This window comes from Sus scrofa, chromosome 10, assembly GCF_000003025.6.
Source record: "Sus scrofa isolate TJ Tabasco breed Duroc chromosome 10, Sscrofa11.1, whole genome shotgun sequence".
Lineage (NCBI taxonomy): Eukaryota > Metazoa > Chordata > Mammalia > Artiodactyla > Suidae > Sus > Sus scrofa.
In genome coordinates, this window is record NC_010452.4 from 46,205,021 (window position 1) to 46,227,080 (window position 22,060).

A 22,060-nucleotide genomic window follows, 5' to 3' on the forward strand; every position below is an offset into this window, starting at 1 on the left:
TGGCAAGAATACCACACATGGTGCTATGCTCTTCCCAGTGTATCAGAGCAGAAGATACATCATGTCTGTTGTCTTTCTGCACTTAGATCATTTGCTTGAAGTGCTATCAGCCAGGTTTCCCAGTGTAAAGTTACTCTTTTCCCCTTTACATAATAATTATCTTTGGAGAGATACTAGGAGGTTATGCCAACATCCTGTTTCTCCTCATACTTTTGCCCATTCGTCTTATAATATCCACTGACATTCTCACCAACATCCTTTACTACCTCATGGTGATTTTCTATTTCCATCATTCCTTCTACACTTATTCATTGCCATTCTGATATAAGAAAAATGTCTCTTCTACCTATTTATTCAATTATTTTTTTTTTTTACATCTGTGGGGACTTGGGGGTATTTATTTTATTTTATGGACTATAATCCATTACTGCTTTTATTTTTGTGGCTTAAATTGTGCTATATTTGGCCACTGGAAATTCCCTGCAGTTGGTTCCTGGGTTCTTTCACTGTTCCCCATCCTTTTACGAGCATTTCCTTCCTTTCTGATACCACAAGATACTGCAAACTCCTTTCGTGTTTGCCCTGCCCCTTGCCCTGGAATCAACCATTCCTCAAGCGCTCTAGCTCCTCTTAGTTGAAGAACAGTATGTAGAGACCAAGATCTGGATACTAGGTGTCCTCATGGCTGCTGGGGTGTCAAGACTTGTAATGCACTGAATTCTATAGATTGCCATATTCCCGTATATCATAACTACACCTCAAACCATCAATGACATTACCTGAAGTCAACAAATTACATTTTTCCTATTCAACCTGTATTTTGTAAGTCAGCATTTGGCATTTTATATGTCAACAACAGAAATTTGGGCAACATTAGTATTATTCTTCTACTGTTAAGAAGCACCATTAATCTTCTTGATTTTTTTTTTTTTTTTGTCTTTTGTCTTTTGTTGTTGTTGTTGTTGTTGTTGCTATTTCTTGGGCCGCTCCTGCGGCATATGGAGGTTCCCAGGCTAGGGGTCGAATCGGAGTAGCCACCGGCCTACGCCAGAGCCACAGCAATGCGGGATCCGAGCCGCGTCTGCAACCTACACCACAGCTCACAGCAATGCCAGATCGTTAACCCACTGAGCAAGGGCAGGGACCGAACCCGCAACTTCATGGTTCCTAGTCAGATTCGTTAACCACTGCGCCACGACGGGAACTCCAAATCTTCTTGATTTTTAAAGATGATGGTAGTAGAATTTTTTTTTTTTTTTTTTTTTTTTTTTTTTGGCCACCCTGAAGCATACGGAGTTCCAGGGCTAGGGATCAGATACGAGTTGCAGTCTCAAACTGAGCCACAGCTGTGGCAATGCTTGATCCTTAACCCACTATGCAGGGCTGGGGTTCAAACACGCATCTCAGCACTCCTAAGATGCTGCCAATGCTGTTGTGCCACAGCGGGAGCTCTGGTAGTAGAATATTTACTGATTATATGATATTTAAGAAGACTGTGGTTTGGAAATGCAATTTATTAACTTATTCAATAAATACTTATTGAATGCCTTTCATGTGCCTAGAACTCTTCGAGGTTTTGAATGAATTAAACAAAGTACTGAATTAAACAAAGATCCTGCTTTCATGAGCCTGAGTTTACATTCTAGCTGTAATATTCTGGCTGATTGTATAACACTGACAAGTTACTAAAATTCCTCAAGCCTCGCTCCTCAGTGGTAAAATGAGTATAACACTGCCTATTAATAGTTCCCCCTTTAAAGGGGTGCTTTGGATATGAAGTAGTCTAAAATGTGGCACAAATGAACCTATCTACACAACTGAAACAGACACACAGACATGGAGAACAGACTTGCGGTTTCCAAGGAGGAGGAGGGAGGGAGTGGGATGGACGGGGAGTTTGGGGTTAGTAGATGCAAACTATTCCATTTAGAATGAATAAGCAATGAGGTCCTATGTACTGCACAAGAAACTATATCCAGTCTCTTGGGATAGAACATGATGGAAGATAATATGAGAAAAGAAATATATATATGTATGACTGGATCACTTTGTTGTACAGCAGAAATTGGAACAATGCTGTAAATCAATTATATTTTATTTAAAAGAATGATCTCAAAAAAGAAAATATATATAAAGCAGTTAGCCCTGTGAATAGCACCTAGTGACAATCATTAAATATTAGTTATACATGACATCTATACTATTTTGACATAATCCATGCCCTTAAGAAACAATACAATCATGGAGATAAAATATCCAACAATTAACTGTAATGCAAGATAGCATGTTGGAAGAGGTTTTAAAAGGTTAACATATAATGAATGAGTTTAAAAGAGAAAGTGCTTCTGGCTAATGTATTCAAACAACGCTTCATGGGGGAAGTAATGGCTCAGTAGAGTCTTAAGATACAGGCATGACAGTAAGTGGTTATATGGAGAAGGCATTCCAGAAGAGGAACACAGCACGAGCAAAGACTTAAGAGATAAGAAAAGGCAATTTTGGAAGTGATTTGATCCAAGGTGATAGGAACATAGATGGAGAAAATCAACAAAAGGGGGTTGGGAATAAAGGGGCCTTGAATAGCATGTCAAATATTTGGTCCTTTATGAGGAAAAGAACAGAAAAAGAGAATATGTCTTATATAGCAAAATGACACTTGAAGTTCTTTCAGTCTTCAGCAATGACTAGAGTAAGTTGTGATGAAAAAGAAACTTGAGGGCAAAAGCCATTAAAATATCCCAAGTATGAATAATGCACTGAACAGTAGGAGTGCAGCAGGAAAACCAGAGCAGCCTAGGGGTCTCTGGGGATAAACGGCATCAGTGCCACTTCAGCAGGAGGTTGGGAGCCACTGTACACACTTCTCAAGTTATCTCACAGTGATTACCTTCAACTTGGAGATATGCTGTAAATCAATTATATTTTATTTAAAAGAATGATCTCAAAAAAGAAAATATATATAAAGCAGTTAGCCCTGTGAATAGCACCTAGTGACAATCATTAAATATTAGTTATAAATGACATCTATACTATTTTGACATAATCCATGCCCTTAAGAAACAATACAATCATGGAGATAAAATATCCAACACAGGAGGAAGCCCAAATCTGTAGCACTTAGCAATTTCTGTGGTGTAAATACCACCAGGGTTGGTTTCAAGCTCTGGTGACTCTTATGGTAAGAGTTATACAATTGCAATATGTCCAGCTGAGATGAACCTGACATATCTACCTGCTACTCACTGCCCAGCCATTCATAAATTCACTGACCTTCGGTTTTTGTGACAGAATTCCACAGCAGACTCTGGCTCTGGGAATTTCAGTGTCTACTCAGAAATTCACAGCTTCAGGTTGTGAACTCTCTCTTTGGGTTTCGTTTTTTTTTTTTTTTTTTTTTTTTACGTATAGTTGATTTATAGTGTTGTGCCAGTTTCTGCCATACAGCAAAGCCACCTAGTCATACATATTTTTTCCTCATATTATCTTCCATCATGCTCTATTCCAAGAGATAAAATATAGTTCCCTGTGCTTTACAGTAACACCTCACTGCAGATTCATTCTAAATCTAATAGTTTGCGTATACTAACCCCAAACTCCCCATCCATCCTACTACCTCCCCCTCCCAAATTCTTAAACTTTTAAATAACTTTTGAAATGAGAATGCAACTCCCTTAAACACCTCACCTGCCTCTCTCCACATACGTGGACCAGCTCCTAAAACAATCTTTTACAAGTAAAGTTAAAATTCTTTATAAACCACCCCAGGTTCTATTCTAGACAGGTTCAAACCATATCCCACTTATAGGTAGTATAAGTATAATCTGAGTCTTTTATACCAGATAAAGAAATCTAACCACATGGCTATTACCTTTAGATGCTACATGTCATCTGTTTTTTAATATACTTGCCATGTGTCCAGCCCTCAGCATGTGAAAGTTTCCGGGCCGGGGATCAAACCCATGCCACAGCAATGACGCTAGCCACTGCAGTGACAATGCCAGATCCTTAACCCGCTGTGCCACAGGGAACTCCTTATATACTTTATTTTTTAATATATGTAATTTTTAGAGCAACTTTAGGTTCAAAGCAAAATTGAGCAGATGGTACAGAGGATTCCCGTATAACCGCATTGCCTACATGCCAAGTCTCTGCCATTATCAACGTAGAGACCTCAGCATATTAATCGTGGTTGTTTTAAATTCCTGGCCTGATAATTCCAACGTTGCTGCCATTTCTCAGTCTGGCTCTGGCACTTGCTCTGTCTCTTCCAACTATGTATTTTGCCTTTTAGTACATTTTGTCATTTATTTATTTACTTTTGACAGCTGGGCATGATGTCCTGGATAAAAGGAACTGCTGTAAATAGTCCTTTAGAGATGTGTCAGTAGGTGTTGGTGAGGAACAGGGAGGAGTGTTTTGTGGTTGTTCAATTAGGTCTCAGTGTTTTGGGTTTTTTGGGTTTTGGGGTTTTTTTTTTGTTGTTGTTTTAGGGCCACTCGCACTCATGGCATATGGAAGTTCCCAGGCTAGGGGTAGAATCAGAGCTGTAGCCACCTGCCTAGGCCACAGTCACAGCCACATGGGATCTGAGCCCTGTCTGTGACCTACACCACGGCTCACAGCAATGTCAGATCCCTAACTCACTGAGCGAGGCCAAGGATTGAAGCCACATCCTCATGTGGCTAGTTGGGTTCGTTACCCACTAAGCCACGAGGAGAACTCCTAGGTCTCAGTCTTTTAGGGAGCTGATCCTTCTGGACTGTGAGCTTCTCATACATCTTAGTTTTCCCCTCAGGTGAGACAGGGTGGCGAGAATGGGCTGAGGTTGGGTGTTTCCCTTCCCCCAGGTTAGACTCTGACAAATCCCCAGCAGGCAAGACTTTGCTTGGCTGGCTCTGCCCCAGGGCAGACCTCCTGAAGAAGAACAGAGTGTCTGGTGTATTTCAACAGAGTTTCTCCTCCCCTCCCCCTGCCAGAGCACAAGGAATCTGCTCTCTGATGCTCACTGTGAGACCCTGGAAGAGATCTGGGAGAAAAAAAAAAACCTTGCAGAAGTGTGCCCCTCCCCTCAGGCCCCAGGGGCTAGATCCCTGGAGGGTTTAACTCTGGGAGCTGTCCACCCTGCTCCTCCTGCCCTTCACCAACAGAGTCCAGGCTTTTCTGCCCCAGCCCGAGGCTGCTGCACTGAGAAATCATTGCTCTCTGCATTTGCCTGTCAGTCTCTCCAATGTAGGGGCAGCAGTTTATCCTGTGGCCTCTCTCCTCTTACAGATCTAAGAGGAGTTGTTGATCTTTCACTTTGTTCAGCTTTTTTACTTACTCGGGCAGTGTGGCAACGTCCAAGCTTTTTCCATGCTAGACCAGAAACCAGAAGTCTGATCCTTTCAATCTAAATGAACTAGCTCCCAAACTTTCAATTGTAGAAGCCAGCTTCTTTCTGAAACCCGAGGCACCAGTGACTGTGACAGCCTATCATTTATCCTTGATCTTACTTGCAAGTATATAGTTAATAAAAAGTTGCTGGTTGGCCATGGTTTGTTTTATGGAGATGCGGGGGGCAGGAGTGGGAGGGTGTGAGTGGGAGTAAGTTCCCATATACTTAGAACCTCTCGTTTATTTCTGACCTCCCACTGTGGGTTCTTCACATAAGTCATTTTTATTTTATGAATAGATGGTTTCAAAGCCGTCTCTTGGTGTAATTCTCTTGAAGCATCCCTTCTGTCTTTGCACGCCCTGGACCTCTTCCCAGGAGTTCGCTTCCCACTTAGGAACCCAGTTCAAGTATCACTTCCTGTGGAAGCCTTTCCTGACTCTTGTCCTGCCCTTAAAAACACTGCTCTCAGATTGACATGACACATTTGTGTGGTTATCTGATAAACGTCTCTTTTGCTCCCATTAGACTGGACACACTATTAGTTGAGAGTGAGCACTTTTGCTCATGATGGAATCCTTAGTACCCCAAACAGTGGCTGGCGCTGGAGGCACCTCGTATTTGTTGAATGAATGAATGAGAATAAATGAATACTTGAATGAATAATCCAGTTTCCTTACAGCCACACACCTTGGCATAGAAACTCTGTCCCACCTCTCTTTACCTGGCCATTCTCTTCCAACTGCGCTTAAGTCCAGTGGACTCTCGTACTCTTGGGTGGCATAAAAATAGACATGGAAGTCAAGAGAATGATGCCCTTTTACATATACATGGGCATCCTCTCCTGGGATCACAGGAGGTGACACTCAAGGTGGTGCACTTCTTTGACAAGTAGAACGCTCATCCTTTGTTCTCTCTTCCTGCCGGACCAGGAGAACTCGCATCCAGCTTGAGAGAAGCAGCTGGGAGTTGGCGCAGCCATAGTCTCACTTCTGCACCTGTACCGTTCAGCTCTGTAGTCCAGGACATACCACTCTCATCTCTGAACCTTAAGCTTCTCTAGCTGCAAAAGGAAGGTCCTCAGACCACTCCCCGACCCCTGAGGATGGTTGTGAAGGTGATCTGCAAACTGTAAAGAACTCAAAACCATCCGTATATGTTGCTTCTTAGCCCCATCCACTAAAGAGACATGAGAGGGACCCATCTAATGCTGAAATCCAGCCTCTTTTCCCCAGACCTAGGCCTGTGCCTTAAGGCGGTGATGTGCGTAACATGCCTAAAGGTTCCTATGAGAGGAGGGAGGAGAGATTTTTCAAAATAACTAACACTGCCCCCAAATCCACTGTATTACTTCCTATGTGCAAGCATAGCGCCTGTGATGCTCTCCTTTCTACATAGGGCCATCATCTCATATTTTCTTACTGACATTTTCCTGAGATGGAATTAGTCATAGCTGGCTCCCTAACAACTGCAAACCCTAACAGAAATTCCTGAGCGCGTGAATGTATAAGAGAAGGTGTAGGGCCAGGCCAGCCTTCAGGTTAAATTGTGACGTAGGACAAGCTCACTTGGAGGAGTGTCCTGCTCCTCCTGTCTCTGGTCTCCTTTTCTTTCTGTCGCTGACAGCTCCTCTATACCAGCTGAGGAAGCTTTCCCGATTTCCTCTTATCAAATGTGCAGTGGGGAAGGATGGAAAATCCCTATTTCCGGCAGGCTGTAAATTATATTAGGGAAGTAGGTGGCAACCTGGGACTCTGATACAGGGGGTGCTGGTCGGCATCTTTAACGAGCCCCCTTGGAGAGTTGACTGATAGGCTGTAAGTGTCTGAAGGGCAGGGAACGTGTGCATTTGCTCACTGCTGAATTCTTGGCGGCTATGACAGGACTTGGCTCCTGGCGGGTGTTCAGTCACGAGTTGATGAGCGAGAATGGCCAGTGTAGAACCACTGCATTCACTTCCTTTTCTTCCTCTCCTCCCTGTCCTTGCAACTCTATAAATCTGTATATTAGGGTACCAGTTTTCCAGGGCTGCCATCACAAAGTACCACACACTAGGTGGCTCCAACAACGGGCATTTATTTTCCGCCCCCCCTCTCAGTTCTGAAGGTGTGGGCAGGGTTGGTTTCTTCAGAGGCCTCTCACTTTGACTTGTAGATGGCCATCTTCCTTCTGTTCCTGGCACGTGTGTCCGTGTCCCAATTTCCTCTTTGGAAGGACCCACCCAAATGACCTCATTTCAACTTACATCTTTAAAGACCATTTCTCTGAATCGAGTCCCATTCTGAGGCCAGGGATGAAGACTTCAACATCAAACCATGGGGGGGATGCAGTTCAGTCATTTAAAGTGTGGCCACAAGGATCAAGTGAAATGCCTTTGATCCAGTGACACAGAATGCAGCTAGCGAAGCATCAAGTGATGGTGGACTGGAAGGAGGGTGTTTATAGCCACACAGAAAATGATTTTCCTAAGGCAGAGTCATCATTTGAGAGTTCACGCTTATATTTGTGAGTTGTTGTGTTTTTTTTTTAAAGGAAAATAAACTCTCAGTAAATTAGAATGTTGCAAACTCATTCCACAGACCAACTCTTAAATTTTTCCTTCAGAGTTCACTTGGAAGCATTTCAGGCAGATTGTTAGGATTATTACTTCCTGGGATAAAAATCACGCATTTTTTTCCCAACATTTCTTCCTCAACCCATAACCCTCCTCTCCATAATATTTTGCATGTTGCAATAAGGAAGCAAGGAAGAAAGGCAGGCTCTGTCTATTTTTAGATGAATATATTTGCCAAACTCAAGGAGACTTATCTACATGCCTGGCTTCCCACAGACATGAGCTATTTTTCCACTGCCAGACACTTAGACCAGTTTCATAACCTACTTATGGGTCAACATTGCCTTTTTTATTTATTTTTTATGTTTTTATGTATTGGTATTTTTTATTTTTTTTCTTTTTTTTCTTTTTTTTTTTTTAAGGGCCATACTCACAGCATATGGAAGTTCCAGGCTAGAGGTCAAATCGGAGCTGTAGCTGCAGGCCTACACCACAGCCACAGCAATGCTGGATCCAAGCCACATCTGTGACCTACACAACAGCTCTCAACAATGCTGCATCCTTAATCTACTGAGGGAGGCCAGGTATCGAACCTGCATCCTCATGGATATAACCAGTATATAAAATGCAGTTGGGTTCATTACTGCTGGAGCCACAATGGGAACTCCAACACTGCCATATTTATACAGCATCTTTCACCCCATCATTTTACACATCATCTCTGATACCCACATTTCTCTTAAAATCATTCTTGTATGAGAGTGAGCAGACCCTGGGTGGGTCCAGGGAAACAACTATACTGGACAATCCCTGTTTGGCTTGAAAAATGCTTGTATGTTGTGGGAAGGGGCTTAGCAGAGATGGAGCTGGGATGGTGATGAGGAGTGCCTGCTGGCGATGCCATGGGTTGTGAGTGTCAGCAATGCCAAGACAGGAGCCAGAAGTCTGTGCAGCATGAGCTCAGGTAGCTGAGTCATGTAGGTGATCCAGGATGGTTAAGCCAGGGAGAAAGCCAGAAACTGTCCCATAAAGGAGGCAAGAGGAGGTATAAACCCTGCAGGTGCCCATCTGATAGAAGATGGTCCTGGATCATAAATCAGAGCCAAGAAAGTGCAGTCATGTGACCCAACCCGTTCTACTGAGCTCTTGGCTTTCTTGTCTGGAAGATTTCACCAGAGATTTCATAATCAAGAGTGATTTGTCCAGAGTCACTAAGAAGCCAGTGGCAAAGTGAACTGGAATGTAGATTTCCTAAATTTTTGCCATCTTCGCAATCATCTTGCACTTGAAATAGAACACTGCATTTAAAAGAGGGCTTCAGAGATGTTACAGATCAAAAAGGTTCAACGAAAGACAATTTACAAATCAAAATTGGCCTATAGGAGTTCCCACTGTGGCACAGTGGGTTAAGGATCAAGAGTTGCCACAGCTATGGCATAGGTTGCAGCTGCGGCTCAGATTCAGTCCCTGGCCTAAGAACTTCCATATACTGTGGGTATGAAAATAAAATCAATCTATACATACAAAAACCTATTTATAAATGTTTATAGTGACTTTCTAAACATCAAAAACAACTCAAGTACCCCTTAGCCAGGGATGGATAAACAAACTATGGGCCATCCACACAGTGGAATATTACACAGCAATAAAAAAGAATGAACTGTTGACACATGTGAGATTGGGGATGAATTTCAAATGCACCAAGCTGAGTGAAAGAAGCCAGATCCAAAAGCCTACATACTATTGGAGCAGATGCTATGGAATACAGTATGGAAGCTCTTCAAAAAACTAAAAATAGAAATGCCATATCCCGCTCCTGGGTATATATCCAGATGAAACTATAATTCAAAAAGATACATGGACCCCTACATTCATAGCAGCACTATTCACAATACCCAAGGCAGAGAAACAACCTAAATGTCCATCGACAGAGGAATCAATAAAGAAGATGTGGTTCATATATACAATGGAATACTACTCAGCCATAAAAAAAGAATGACATAATGCTATTTGCAGCAACATGGATGCATCTAGAGATTATCACACTAAGTGAAGTGAGTTAGAAAAATACAAATACCATATAATATCATGTATACATGGGATCTAAAATATGACACAAATGAACCTATCTACAAAACAGAAACAGACTCAGAGACATTAAGAACAGACTTATGGAGAGTTCCTATCATGGCTCAGTGGTAACAAACCAGACTAGTATCCATTAAGACATGGTTCAATCCCTTGCCTTGCTCAGTGGGTAAAGGATCTGGCATTGCTGTGAGCTGTGGTGTAGGTCACAGATGTGTCTCAGATTCCACATTGATGTGGCTGTGGTGTAGGTTAGCAGCTGTGGCTCCGATTGGACCCCTAGCCTAGGAACTTACATATGCCATGGGTGTGGCCCTAAAAAGAAAAAAAAAAAACAAAACAAAACAGACAATGGGGGAGGGAGCTGGGGAGGGAGGGATGGATTGGAACTTTGGGATTAGCAGATGCAAACCTATTATATATAGGATGGATAAATAACTAGGTCCTACTATATAATATAGGAAACTATGTTTAATATTCTGTGATAAACCATAATGGAAGAGAATATGAAAAGAATGTGTGTGAATACACATACACTCATATATATCTATGTATATATAGATGAACAGATATATCTGAATCACTTTGCTGTACAGCAGAAATTAGCACAACACTGTAGATCAACTATACTTCAATAAAATAAATTTTTAAAAAGAGAGAAAGAAAAGGCCAGACAAACCTTTAAAAAAAAGGCTACATATTCTTTGCACTTATCTGTACAACATTCTGGAAAGCAGATTAGAGGATGTAGGAGCAGGAGTGTGAGTGGGCTTGACCACAAAGTGCATGGGGATATTTGGGTCGATGGAATTGTTCTATGTTCTGGTTGCATTGGATAAATTTATCCAAGCTCTGAGAAGAGGGTACTTTTTAAGGATGAAATGTACTGTATGTAGATAAACATATCTACAGAACAGAAGCAGACTCACAGACATGGAGAACAGACTTGTGGTTACCTAGGGGGAAGTGGGATGGAGGGGGAGTTTGGGGTTAGTAGATGCAAACTATTACATTTAGAATGGATAAGCAATGAGGCCCTGTTACATAGAAGAGGGAACTGTATCCAATCTCAGGATCAATCTTGATGGGGGATAGTAATGAGAAAAAGAATGTTATGTATGACCAGGTCACTTTGCTCTACAGCAGAAATTGACACAACATTGTACCTCAAGTATAATAAAAAAATTTTGTAACTTACTGTATATAAAACACACCTGAATTTTAAAATTCCTTTAAAGAGATAAAAAGTAGCCTGTAGCTATGCTCCTGGGAAGCACTGGGGCAAAAACAGATCATAGCCAGATTGCCTGGCTATAAAACTTGGCCTTGCCACTTATTATATTGAGCTTCTTGAATCTCATTTGCCCCATTTTGAAATGGGCTAATTAGGGTATCTATCTTGTGGGATTGCTGTAACCCAGAAATTCATGTATTTAAAATGCTTAGAAAGTTAGCTTCTTCTTACTACATCTCCGCACGGTTGTACAGTGTATCCTAAGGATAAATTCCTAAAATTGAAAATTCTGAGTCAAAGTTTCACAGTGCATATATACCAACAAAACACCTTCCAAAAATATGTGCCCACGCTCAAATGAAGCCGATGAGTTTTTGGTCCTTTCTCTCTATCCAGCCCTGCCTCGTACTAAACTTTTCACTCTTTCAAATTAGAAAGGTTAAAAATGGTATCTCATTGTTTCTTCCACTTGTAAATCTTTGATGACTAATGCAGCTGAACATCTTTTCACATATATCTTGGTCAAAGCTACTCACTTCTATGTGAACTGCCTGGTTATTATCTTTTTATGGCTATTTAGAGTTTTAGGATTAAATTATGTGAGTCAGTCATAAATTAGGGCTAATCATAATAGTTAACATTTATGTTTCCATAGGAGCCATATCTTCCTGAAAGCACTGAAAAATATTCCCATTTATCAGGGGTCTGCATTGTCTACACCTTCCCCTGTTCCTTCCACTTCTCTTTTGAACATGCTCCAGTATTTTTAAAAAGAAGTTTAAATTTTACAATTCTTTTGTAAGTCCTACCCTTTGGGGATCATGTTTAAGGGAGCCTTCCCTTTGGAGTCATCCTAATATTTTCAGACAATTATTAGTTTTATGCTCCCATGTTTCCTTATTTATTTGGAAGCTATTAATAGCAATTCACATGATCCAGAATTATTCTGAAATGGTAAATGTGTTTTAACTCCAAAAAAATTTTTTAAATTTTTCTGTATTTTATTTAATTTTTTGTTTCATCTATCTATCTATCTACTGTCTATTTTTGGCTGCACCCACATTAAGTGGAAGTTCCCCAGCCAGGGATCCAACCCACGCCACAGCAGCGACCTGAGCCACCTTGGTGACAACGCCGCCAGCTCCTTAACCTACTGTACCATGAAGGAACTCTCAAACTCTAATTTTTTTTTTTAATAGCCACACCTCCACCTTCCATAGGAAGTACCCAAGCTAAGGGTGGAATTGCAGCTGCAACTGCAAGCCTACACCACAGCCACAGCAACATCAGATCTTAAACTCACTGAATCAAGCCAGGGATCAAACCCACATCCTCATGGAGGCTACACTGGGTTCTTAACCTGCTGAGCCACAATGGGAACTCCTCAAGCTCCAAATTTTTCAAGGAGGTGTTTGATGGCATTTCCAGCAACAGACTTCAGCACTAGTGTATTTATAAGATGAGAGAGGGGAGTAGGCCTGAGGAAAAAAAAGGAAGCAGATAAGAAGCTCACAGCTAAAGGTCACAGCTTATGAAATGCAGGTGCTTGGGCGGCCATGGCATCTCCCCCAGAACAGGATTTTGGGGGTTCTTTCATCTAATACTGTCATCGCTCTTCCTGGTGTCTGCCCCTCCCATCTGCCCCCCTCCAAGGAAATTTCCACTCTCTCCTTTTCTGCCCCCTGCACACCTAGGTCCAGACTTCAAATCCACTCTCAAAACAAGGCTGATGTTTTCACACTGAACTTCTTCCAACTAAAATTTTCTTCAGAGATGAATGAAATCAGACCCTATGGTCCAAGTCCCACTTTAAAGACTTGGCTCTTCACTTCCTCCTTGTTTAAAAACAACGATTTCAGAGAAATAAAATCCGAAACGGAGGTGTAATGCATCTCCTATGACCTCACATTTTTTAAGCGTTCTTTTTTCTTGCCAACTCATCCTGCGTTCATGCTAATGTCCGTTTGTGCTTCCTTAAAAGCTCCCAGTTCCGTCAAAAGCCAGAAAGAAAATAAACTATGTTTCTCGGGCCATGTGAGGTGGTAACAAAGGACCCCAGCGTTTAGAGGACAGTTCATGATTAAAGGGAAAGAACCAACTGTAGTCACCAAATGTTTCTTCAAGTAAAAAGGAAAAAAAAAAAAGACTAAGTGTCTTTGTAGAAAGAAAGGCCAAGTTTTTTATTTGTTTGTTCTCGGAACCTGCTCTTAAGAGGTTTCAGTAAGAAAGGTAGAAGACCTGTTGTCTCAAAGGGAGGGGAAACGTTTTCAGAGTTATAAATCCAAATACTAGCACCAAAATTTGTCCTCAGGTTATTACTGAAATTCCTAAGCATGGGAGTTCTTCTCATGGCTCAGTGGTAATGAACCTGACTAGTATCCATGAGGACGTGGGTTCGATCCCTGGCCTCACTCAGTGGGTTAGGGATCTGGCATTGCCGCGAGCCGTGGTGTAGGTCACAGATGTGACTTGGATCCTGTGTGGCTGTGGCTGTGGTACAGGCTGGCAGCTACAGTTCCAATTTGACCCCTAGCCTGGGAACTTCCATACACCGCAGGTGCAGCCCTAAAAAGCAAAATAAGAAAAAAATTCCTAAGCATGACAGAATGATGCAAGATTTAAAAAAAATTATGTGTGTAGTGTATATATACACATATATACATAGATATTGTATACACATATATAGATGCATGTGTATGTATGCATTTATATACCCAAACATATGGAGAGTATATATAAATAAATAAATAAATAAATAAATAAATAAATAAAAAATATATATATATATATATGGAAATCGCATATATATATATATCAGAGCAAGTCACATATTTGGGAAGGACAAGTTGGTAGAAACACAAATCAGCAGATCAATTTTCCTCCCCTCAAGAAATCTGATCATTTTCAGACCCTGAGCATAAATGCTTCTGGCCTTTTCCAGAAGGCACCATACCAAGGTGGTGTCTCAGAAGACAAACATACTTTGGTGGTAGATAACTGTTTTCTTGGCCTCTGAATAACTGTGGCCACATTCTCATGAAGAAGAAAAAAAAAAGTATAGCCTGTCGTGCCAGTTTATTTTATTTTTCCAGGGTAGGAAAATTCCCACCCTGAGGCCTAGGAATCAAAGTTCCCAAAGAATAAGGCCTCCTGCCTGTGACCATCAGGAGGGGATCTCTCAGCTCCTCATCTGTAATAACATTCTAGTCATGATGTAGCCTCTGAATCGGGAGTGTGTGTGTGTGTGTGTGTGTGTGTGTGTGTGTGTGTATTTCTCTCCCAACACCTTCAAGTGCCCATGCAAAAATGCAGCAGCACTGAACTGTCATTCACATTAGCCTGTCTTAATTATCATTTCATTTCCTTCATCTCTTAAAGTCTCTGCCTTGTCTCTGGCACCGGGCCTGGTACCATGGATACAAAGATGCTTTCTTTCTTCATTTAGTTCAAACCCTTTGCTCCATTCATCCTTGTGATATGCAAACCTGGAGAAAGATCCCTGCCCTGGAAGAGCGTTTAGTCTCCTTTCCTTGGCCATTTCCAGAGAGTCAATTCTTACAATTCATCTGTTATTTATAAAGTGTATGTATTATTTGGAGACTAAAAAAAAAAAAAAAAAAGCGCATGATTCCCTTCAATTGGTTTTCATTGTGGAACTTTCCTGTCCAGTGTCATGTCAGTAGATATGGATCAGGCCAAGAGCCACCTGTGTTACACTTGTCTAAATACTGGAGTTCAGGATTACACAGGAAGAGCAGAGTTCATGTTTCTTCAAATCAGGAGCTCTTTTTCCTCTGACACAAGGAAAAGGCTCTGGGGTATTGGAAGAGACAAATGTAACAGAAAAAATAAATGTAAGATTAGCTTTAAAAGTTGAAATTCTGATAGGATTTTTAAAAATGGTAGAGGAGTTCCCCCTGTGTCATAGTGGGTTAAGGACCTAGCATTGCTGCAGTTGTGGAGTAGGTCACAGCTCTGGCTCGGGTTTGCTCCATGGCCCAGGAATGTCCATATGCTGCAGGTGAAGCTGAAATAGAAAAAAATAATAATAAATTGGTAGCCTTAGAAACTTTGGCTCCACCTGACTTCAAATATTTGAACCCTTGGAAAAGAATATTTTATTCTGAGAACCATAGATGGCCAAGTCGTAGCCCATTACTTTGTTCCTTAATCTCACAGTCATAGCTCCTTGGATGACCTTCCTTTGCCTTATTAAACATTAGCACGAACATCAGTTAAAATATGGAGCTTTGAAATCAAAACTACAGTAAAGAGTTCCCGTCATGGCTCAGTGTTAATGAACCCAACTAGTATTGATGAGGATGTGGCTTCAATCCCTGGCCTTGCTCAGTGGGTTAAGGATCCAGCATTGCAGTGAGCTGTGGTGTAGGTCACAGATGTGGCTCAGATCTGGTATGGCTGTGGCTGTGGTGTAGGCTGCCAGCTGCAGCTCCAGTTCAACCCTTAGCCTGGAACTTCCTTATGCCACAGGTGTGGCCCTTAAAGAACAAAAACAAAACTATATTGAGGTCCCACTTCACACTAGTCACAATGGCCATCGTTAAAAAATCTACAAATACTAAATGCTAGAGAGTGTGGAGAAAAGGAAACCCTCTTATACTGTTGATGGGAATGTAAATTGGTGTAGCCACTATGGAAAGCAGTATGGAGGTTCCTCAAAAAACTAAAACTAGAGTTGCCATATGATGCAGCAATCCCACTCCTGGGCATGTATCTGAACAAAACTGTAACTCAAACAGATATGTGCACCCATATGTTCATAGCAGCAGTATTCAGAATAACCAAGATAGGAGTTCCCGTCATGGTTCAGTGGTTAACGAATCCGACTAGGAAACATGAGTTTGCGGGTTCAATCCCTGGCCTTGCTCAGTGAGTTAAGGATCCGGCATTGCTGTGAGCTGTGGTGTAGGTTGCAGACGTGGCTCGGATCCCACATTGCTCTGGCTGTGGCATAGGCTGGTGGCTACAGCTCTGATTGGACCCCTAGCCTGGGAACCTCCATATGCCACGGGAGCGGCCCTAGAAAAGGCAAAAAGACAAAAAAAAAAAAAAAAAAAAAAAAAAAAAAAAAAGAATAGCCAAGACATAGAAACAAACTAAATATCCACTGACAGGTAAAGATGTGGTTCATGTATACAACGGAATACTACATAGCCATAAAAAAGAATGAATAATGCCATTTGCAGCAACATGAATGGGCCTAGTATATATCAACAAAATAAACTTTTTTAAACATATGGAGCTTTGGACTCCAATCCTGAGCCTGTTATCTGAATCTGATTCTTTACCTGTAAAATGAGATTTTTGACTTCAAGTATAGTTGATTTACATTGTGCTAGTTTCAGGTGTATAGCAAAGTGATTCAGTTATATATATATACATGTTTTTTTTTCTGATTCTTGTCCACTATGGGTTCTTACAACATGCTGAATGTGGTTCCCTGTGCTATACATTAAATCCTTGTTGTCTATCTATTTTATATATAATGATCTCTGTTAATCTCATATTCCTAGTTTATCCCTCCCCCATCCCTTTTCCTGGTAACCACACATTTTGTTTTCTGTGTTTGTGAGTCCTTTCTGTTTTGAATAAAAATTCATTTAACTTTTTTTTAGATTCCACGTATAAGTGATATCATATGATATTTGTCTTTCCATGCCTGACTCAGTACAATCTTTACGTCCATCCATGTTGCTGTAAATGGCAATATTTCATTCTTTTTTATGGCTGAGTAGTATTCCACTGTTTATATACACCACATTTTCTTTATCCATTCATCTGCTGATATCCACTTAGGTTTCTTCTAGGTAACAAAAGAGGTTTTGATGGTGATTTTATTCCTGAAGATACTCAAGTCCATTTTAAAAAAAGAATAACATTTTAACAAGAATTATGGTATCTTAGGTTGGGTTCTTTTAGAGCAGACTTTAAGGCAAGAATTAAAAAACAAGAAGTTTCTTTGAAAAATAACCCTTAAAAAAAAAAAACATTGCTAAGGGAGTAGGGAAGAGAGATGTGGAAAGATTATTCTCAAGAGGCTGACAGGGTGGGCCACCAGGCTCTGTCTAGCTGGTGAAATCTGGGAGACAGAAGAGTGTATGCCTCAGATTCACCGTAAGAAAGAAGCCATGCTAGCTATTGTCCCTAGTTATCCATCCAGTTCCCATCCATCACATGCTAGGGCAGTGGCCCAGGGTCCTTCCAGCCTGCCCTGGCCCAGCCAAGAGAAGCCCCGAGAGAAGAATCAGAGTTGCTTGCAGTCTGACCAGTTCCTTTGTTCTGAAAAGGAGAATGCCAAGATCACGTGGCAACAAATCATTTTCCTGTACAAGCTCCATTAATCCAATGTAATTCCTTGATTGGTTTTCCATATGGCATGGCTAAAGAAGTTACCCCCCTCTTTTTTTTTTCCTTCAATTTCACTTCTGTTCTACCAGAATTCACCAATGAGAGCTTCAGCTATTTTAAGTCTTTGTCTGTGGCCGTTGTTTCTACTGAGTCCAGCTTTCCCATCTCTCCATCTAAATGCACTCTGCAGATACAGCCATGGTCATTTACATTTTTGTTTGATTGCACCCACCAAGAAAGAAAACCATCATAAATGAGACTAAGAGAAACAGAGGGTTCTGCCTATGTCTTAGCCCATCTCTGAGACAATTGTAACCCTAACCCCTCAAATAGTCTAAGATTGTGCCGTTGCCCAGCACCACTGCAGCTGAGCTCCACCTCTTACCTACTTTTGTGAACTTTGGTGAATGATTAGGTTAGCCTCCTTAAACCTCCCATTACTGATCTGCAAAACTGCACTAATAATACAGACTTCTTAACTTCCTGTTAGGAGTCAGTGCAAGCAAATCCATTAAAATAATTCCTGGCCTAGATTAAGTGTTCAGTATGTGCTGTTTATTATTACCACTGTTGTTGTTATTTAATATTATTAAAGAGTAGTTTCCTTCCTTATCCATGGGGTCCTGTGTTCCAAGACCCTCAGTGGATGCCCGAAACCTCGGAAAGTATATATTTTATACACTATGTTTTCTCCTCTACATAAAGTTGAATTTATAAATTAGGCACAATAAGAGATTAACAACTAATAATAAAATAGAACAATGATAACCATGTACTATAACACAAGTTATGTGAATGTGGTTTCTCTCTCTCTCAGAATATAATTTATTGCACAAATTTAATGCCTTTTCCCTCTTAATGAAGTACTTCTCCCACCCTGTGGCTCTAACTTTTGTAGTTTGAGGTGCAACAGCAAAACTAGCAGGGCTTTCTTTTGCCTTCTTTACAATTTCACAAATAGATTTGTTCTTACTGTAGATCATAGTGGCTTCAGCATACAATATTGTTCTTTCCTTATTAAGTGATTAAGTGAAGAATGTCCACCTTTTCACTTCAATGATGCGCCTTACAGCCTCTCTTTAGCATCTCTTAATTGCTAGGCATCACTGCTCTTGCACTTTGGAGCCGTAATTAAGTATAAGTAGGGGTCTCTTGAACAAGCACTGCAACATGCCTACAAATTGACTACAGGCAGGACACACTGGACCAAGAAGTGATTCACATCCCAGGTGGGACAGAATAGGATGGCATGAGATTTCATCACACTGCTCTGTATGGCATGCAATTTAAAATTTATGAGTTGTTTATTTCTAGAACTTTCCACTTAATATTTTTGGACCGAGATTGACCAGGGATAACTAAAACCGAAGAAGCAAAACCACGAGTAATGGGTGCTAGTAATCATGTGTCAGTTATTTCATAGACTACTAGTCACTCTGCCAAAACCATACTCATCATCCACACTATTTGTAAAGAGCAAATAGTTGTGTCAAGATGACAGCTGAAATGTCCCACATCATTGGGAAAATACTGGCTTCATAGGGTTATTGCTGGTAGGGAGACGATAAAGCAATATATGATATCAGCCTGGTACACAGTGGGCACTGAACACATGCTTTTTCCCATTTGATTTAAGATGTGTGCTTTGAGTCTGAAGGATAGGAGAAAGGATGTTACAATGAGTATCTTAAGCATTTTTAGAAATCTGGCCTGAGTCCAAAAAGGTTTGAGATCTATTGATTTATGAGTCATAGTGATTTCGAGTGAAGTTCTAATATCCTTTGCAAAATGTCTTAAGAAAGGTGTGTACTTCTTGTTATGACTCTCACTCTGTAATCAGCATTTTTTTTCAGGATGCTCTGTGTGCCATTTGTGATTATGAGTTTAGATCATCTCTGTAAAATTTGTGCATGTGTTTTGTCTTTTTTAGATTTAATTGTGGGAGCATTTGGAACAGGAAAAGTAGCTGTTTACAGGTATGTGGTTGGTGGTACTCAAATGTTCTTTTTTTGACACATAATGTTATATTAGTTTCAGGTACACAACATAGTGGTTCAATACTTGTGTATATTGCAAAATGCTCACCACAATAAGTCAGGTTAATAGCATCTATCACCACACATAGTTACAATTATTCTGCATAGGAGAACTTTTAACATCTTCCCTCTCAATAACTTTCAACTTTCAAATATACAACACAGTATTATTAACTATGGCCACTATATTGCATATTATATCCCCCAAACTTATTTGTATTATAATTAGAAGTTTGTACTTTTGATGACTTTCACCCATTTCCACCACCCCATCTCTGGCAACCACCTATCTGTTCTCTATATGTATATGTTCTTATTTTGGTTTGGGGGTTTTATTTGTTTTAGATTAGATTCTGCACATAAGTGAGATCATATGGTATTTGTCTTTTTCTGTCTGACTTTTTCCACTTGGCATAATGCTCTCAAGATCCTTCCATGATGTCACAAATGACAATATTTCCTTTTTCATGGTTGAGTAATATTCTTTTGTATATGTATACCATATTTTCTTTTTTCCTTCATTGATGGATATGTTCTTCTAATTGTTACAAATGTATTTACCTTTTTTTGTTAGTTTTGTCTTAAAGAGTATACTCCCAAGTATTTATTTTGGAGAATATTTAGAGGCTCTTTTTAATGTTTGGAAGAATATTTCCTCACAAGTATCTGTCCCTTTCTTTCATCCCTCCGTCTTTTTACTCTCATCCTTCATGGCCACACTTCCAGCCTCAACTAACATAATGTTAAATGAGATATGACTTTCAGCAGATCTTATAAACTGACACACTTTTTAGATGTTACTACCTTTAAATTATCTCTATAATGTGCTTATAGAGAAGGAATGCAGGGTGGGGAAAATGTTACTATGTATCCTGGCCTCTATAATCAAGTGTGGGCACTAAGTTAGGGGATAGAAAATACCAAGCATTGGTAGCCTCCATAACCAAGTATTAAACAACTGTACAGATGTGGCACATCTAGATTCAAAAACCTGGCCGTTCCACACACTCCCCAATTTGTAATCTTGGGCTAGCCTCAGATTTTTCATCTATAAAATGGGCATAATATTTACTTTATAAGGTTATTTTTGTGAAAAGGGATTGAGTGGGAATTTGCATGTAAAGTACACAGAATAGTAAGTAACTGGTAGACAGATGTGCGCAAAAATTTCAGATTCTTTTTTCTCCTCCAAAAAAGTTTTATAGGAATGTAAGACATTAGATCAGGCTATCAAGACAAAAGGCAGAGAGCTAATCCAGGCGCTCTGGGCATATATGACTAACCTAGGTCATCTCCCAGAGGGATTCCTCAAGTAGGTAAGATTTTTCTTCTTCGTCAGTCCTAAGACATACTCTGAGGAGGACTGATAGAAGCAGTACCAGCCACTCTCCACTTCCAGGTATAGAGAATCAGGTGACTGAAACTGTCAAAGTGCCTGAAGGATGAGGCTGTGTTTGTGGAGCCATGAAGTTGCACCACTCAGAGTTGACGGTGTGAAACTGACTCATGGTCCAGCCTCTATGACCTGAATCTATATTTGCAACAAGGCTCTATTTTCCATGAGCTTCTCCCAGCTGATTCCTCCATACAACAGGGATACAAACACAGTCCCACCTGGAGCTCCACTGATAAGCAGCTTTGGCTCAGGGATTCCCCCGTGCCCTGGCTGGAGCTTCTTTCCAACCCCTTTTCTTCCCTCATCCCTTCACAGAGATCAGACCTCCGTCATGCTCCCAGCCACCACCCTTCCTCCTTTTTTTTTTCTTACAAGTATTTACCCTAATAAATGTCTTGGGTGTCTAATCCTCTCTCATCATCTGCCCTTCCAAGGGCTACAGCTAACACAATATTGAAGAGAAAATCATGTTACAGAGTACAGATAAATAGCACAAAGGGGTTTAGGGGAAAATCCCATTGGGCACCATTATGATAATCATGCAATTGGTTTTTTTTTGTTTGTTTGTTTTTATACACAATGGAATACTACTCAGCCATAAAAAAGAATGACATAATGCCATTTGCAGCAACATGCAATTATTTAAAGCAGCGCCCTACACAACACGCTGCCTCAAGGCCCAGGCCTCCCTCTTTTCAGAGGAAAACTTAAGCAACATGGCATCATCTCATGTTGTCATCTGGTCCTTTGGCTCCCACCTCCCCTTCTTGGAACCACGCTTTAAAAATTGCCCCATTCCCTCTCCCAGTGACTTACTTTCTTGTCTGGTTATACTCATCTGGGTGGTTGGGATGGAGTTTTTATTAGTTCCTCTCCTCAAACTTGGCTGCACAGTAGAATCACCTGGAGGGTTTGTGCAACATGCCAGGGCCTGGCCCTGAGACCCAGGGGGATCTGATTGACTCGGTCTCTGGTGGACCTGGCCACAGTTTCTGTTGTAAAACTCCTTGGG

General features: G+C 40.8%; 1 protein-coding gene across 1 annotated transcript in view; it reads left to right on the forward strand.

The window, feature by feature from the left end:
- ITGA8 (integrin subunit alpha 8) overlaps positions 1–22,060 on the forward strand; it is a 170,773-nt gene that overhangs the window by 72,134 nt on the left and 76,579 nt on the right. The window contains exon 14 of the mRNA XM_021064834.1: positions 19,547–19,592. Coding sequence (XP_020920493.1) covers positions 19,547–19,592 — 46 coding nt within the window. The remainder of the gene's footprint in view (positions 1–19,546; positions 19,593–22,060) is intronic.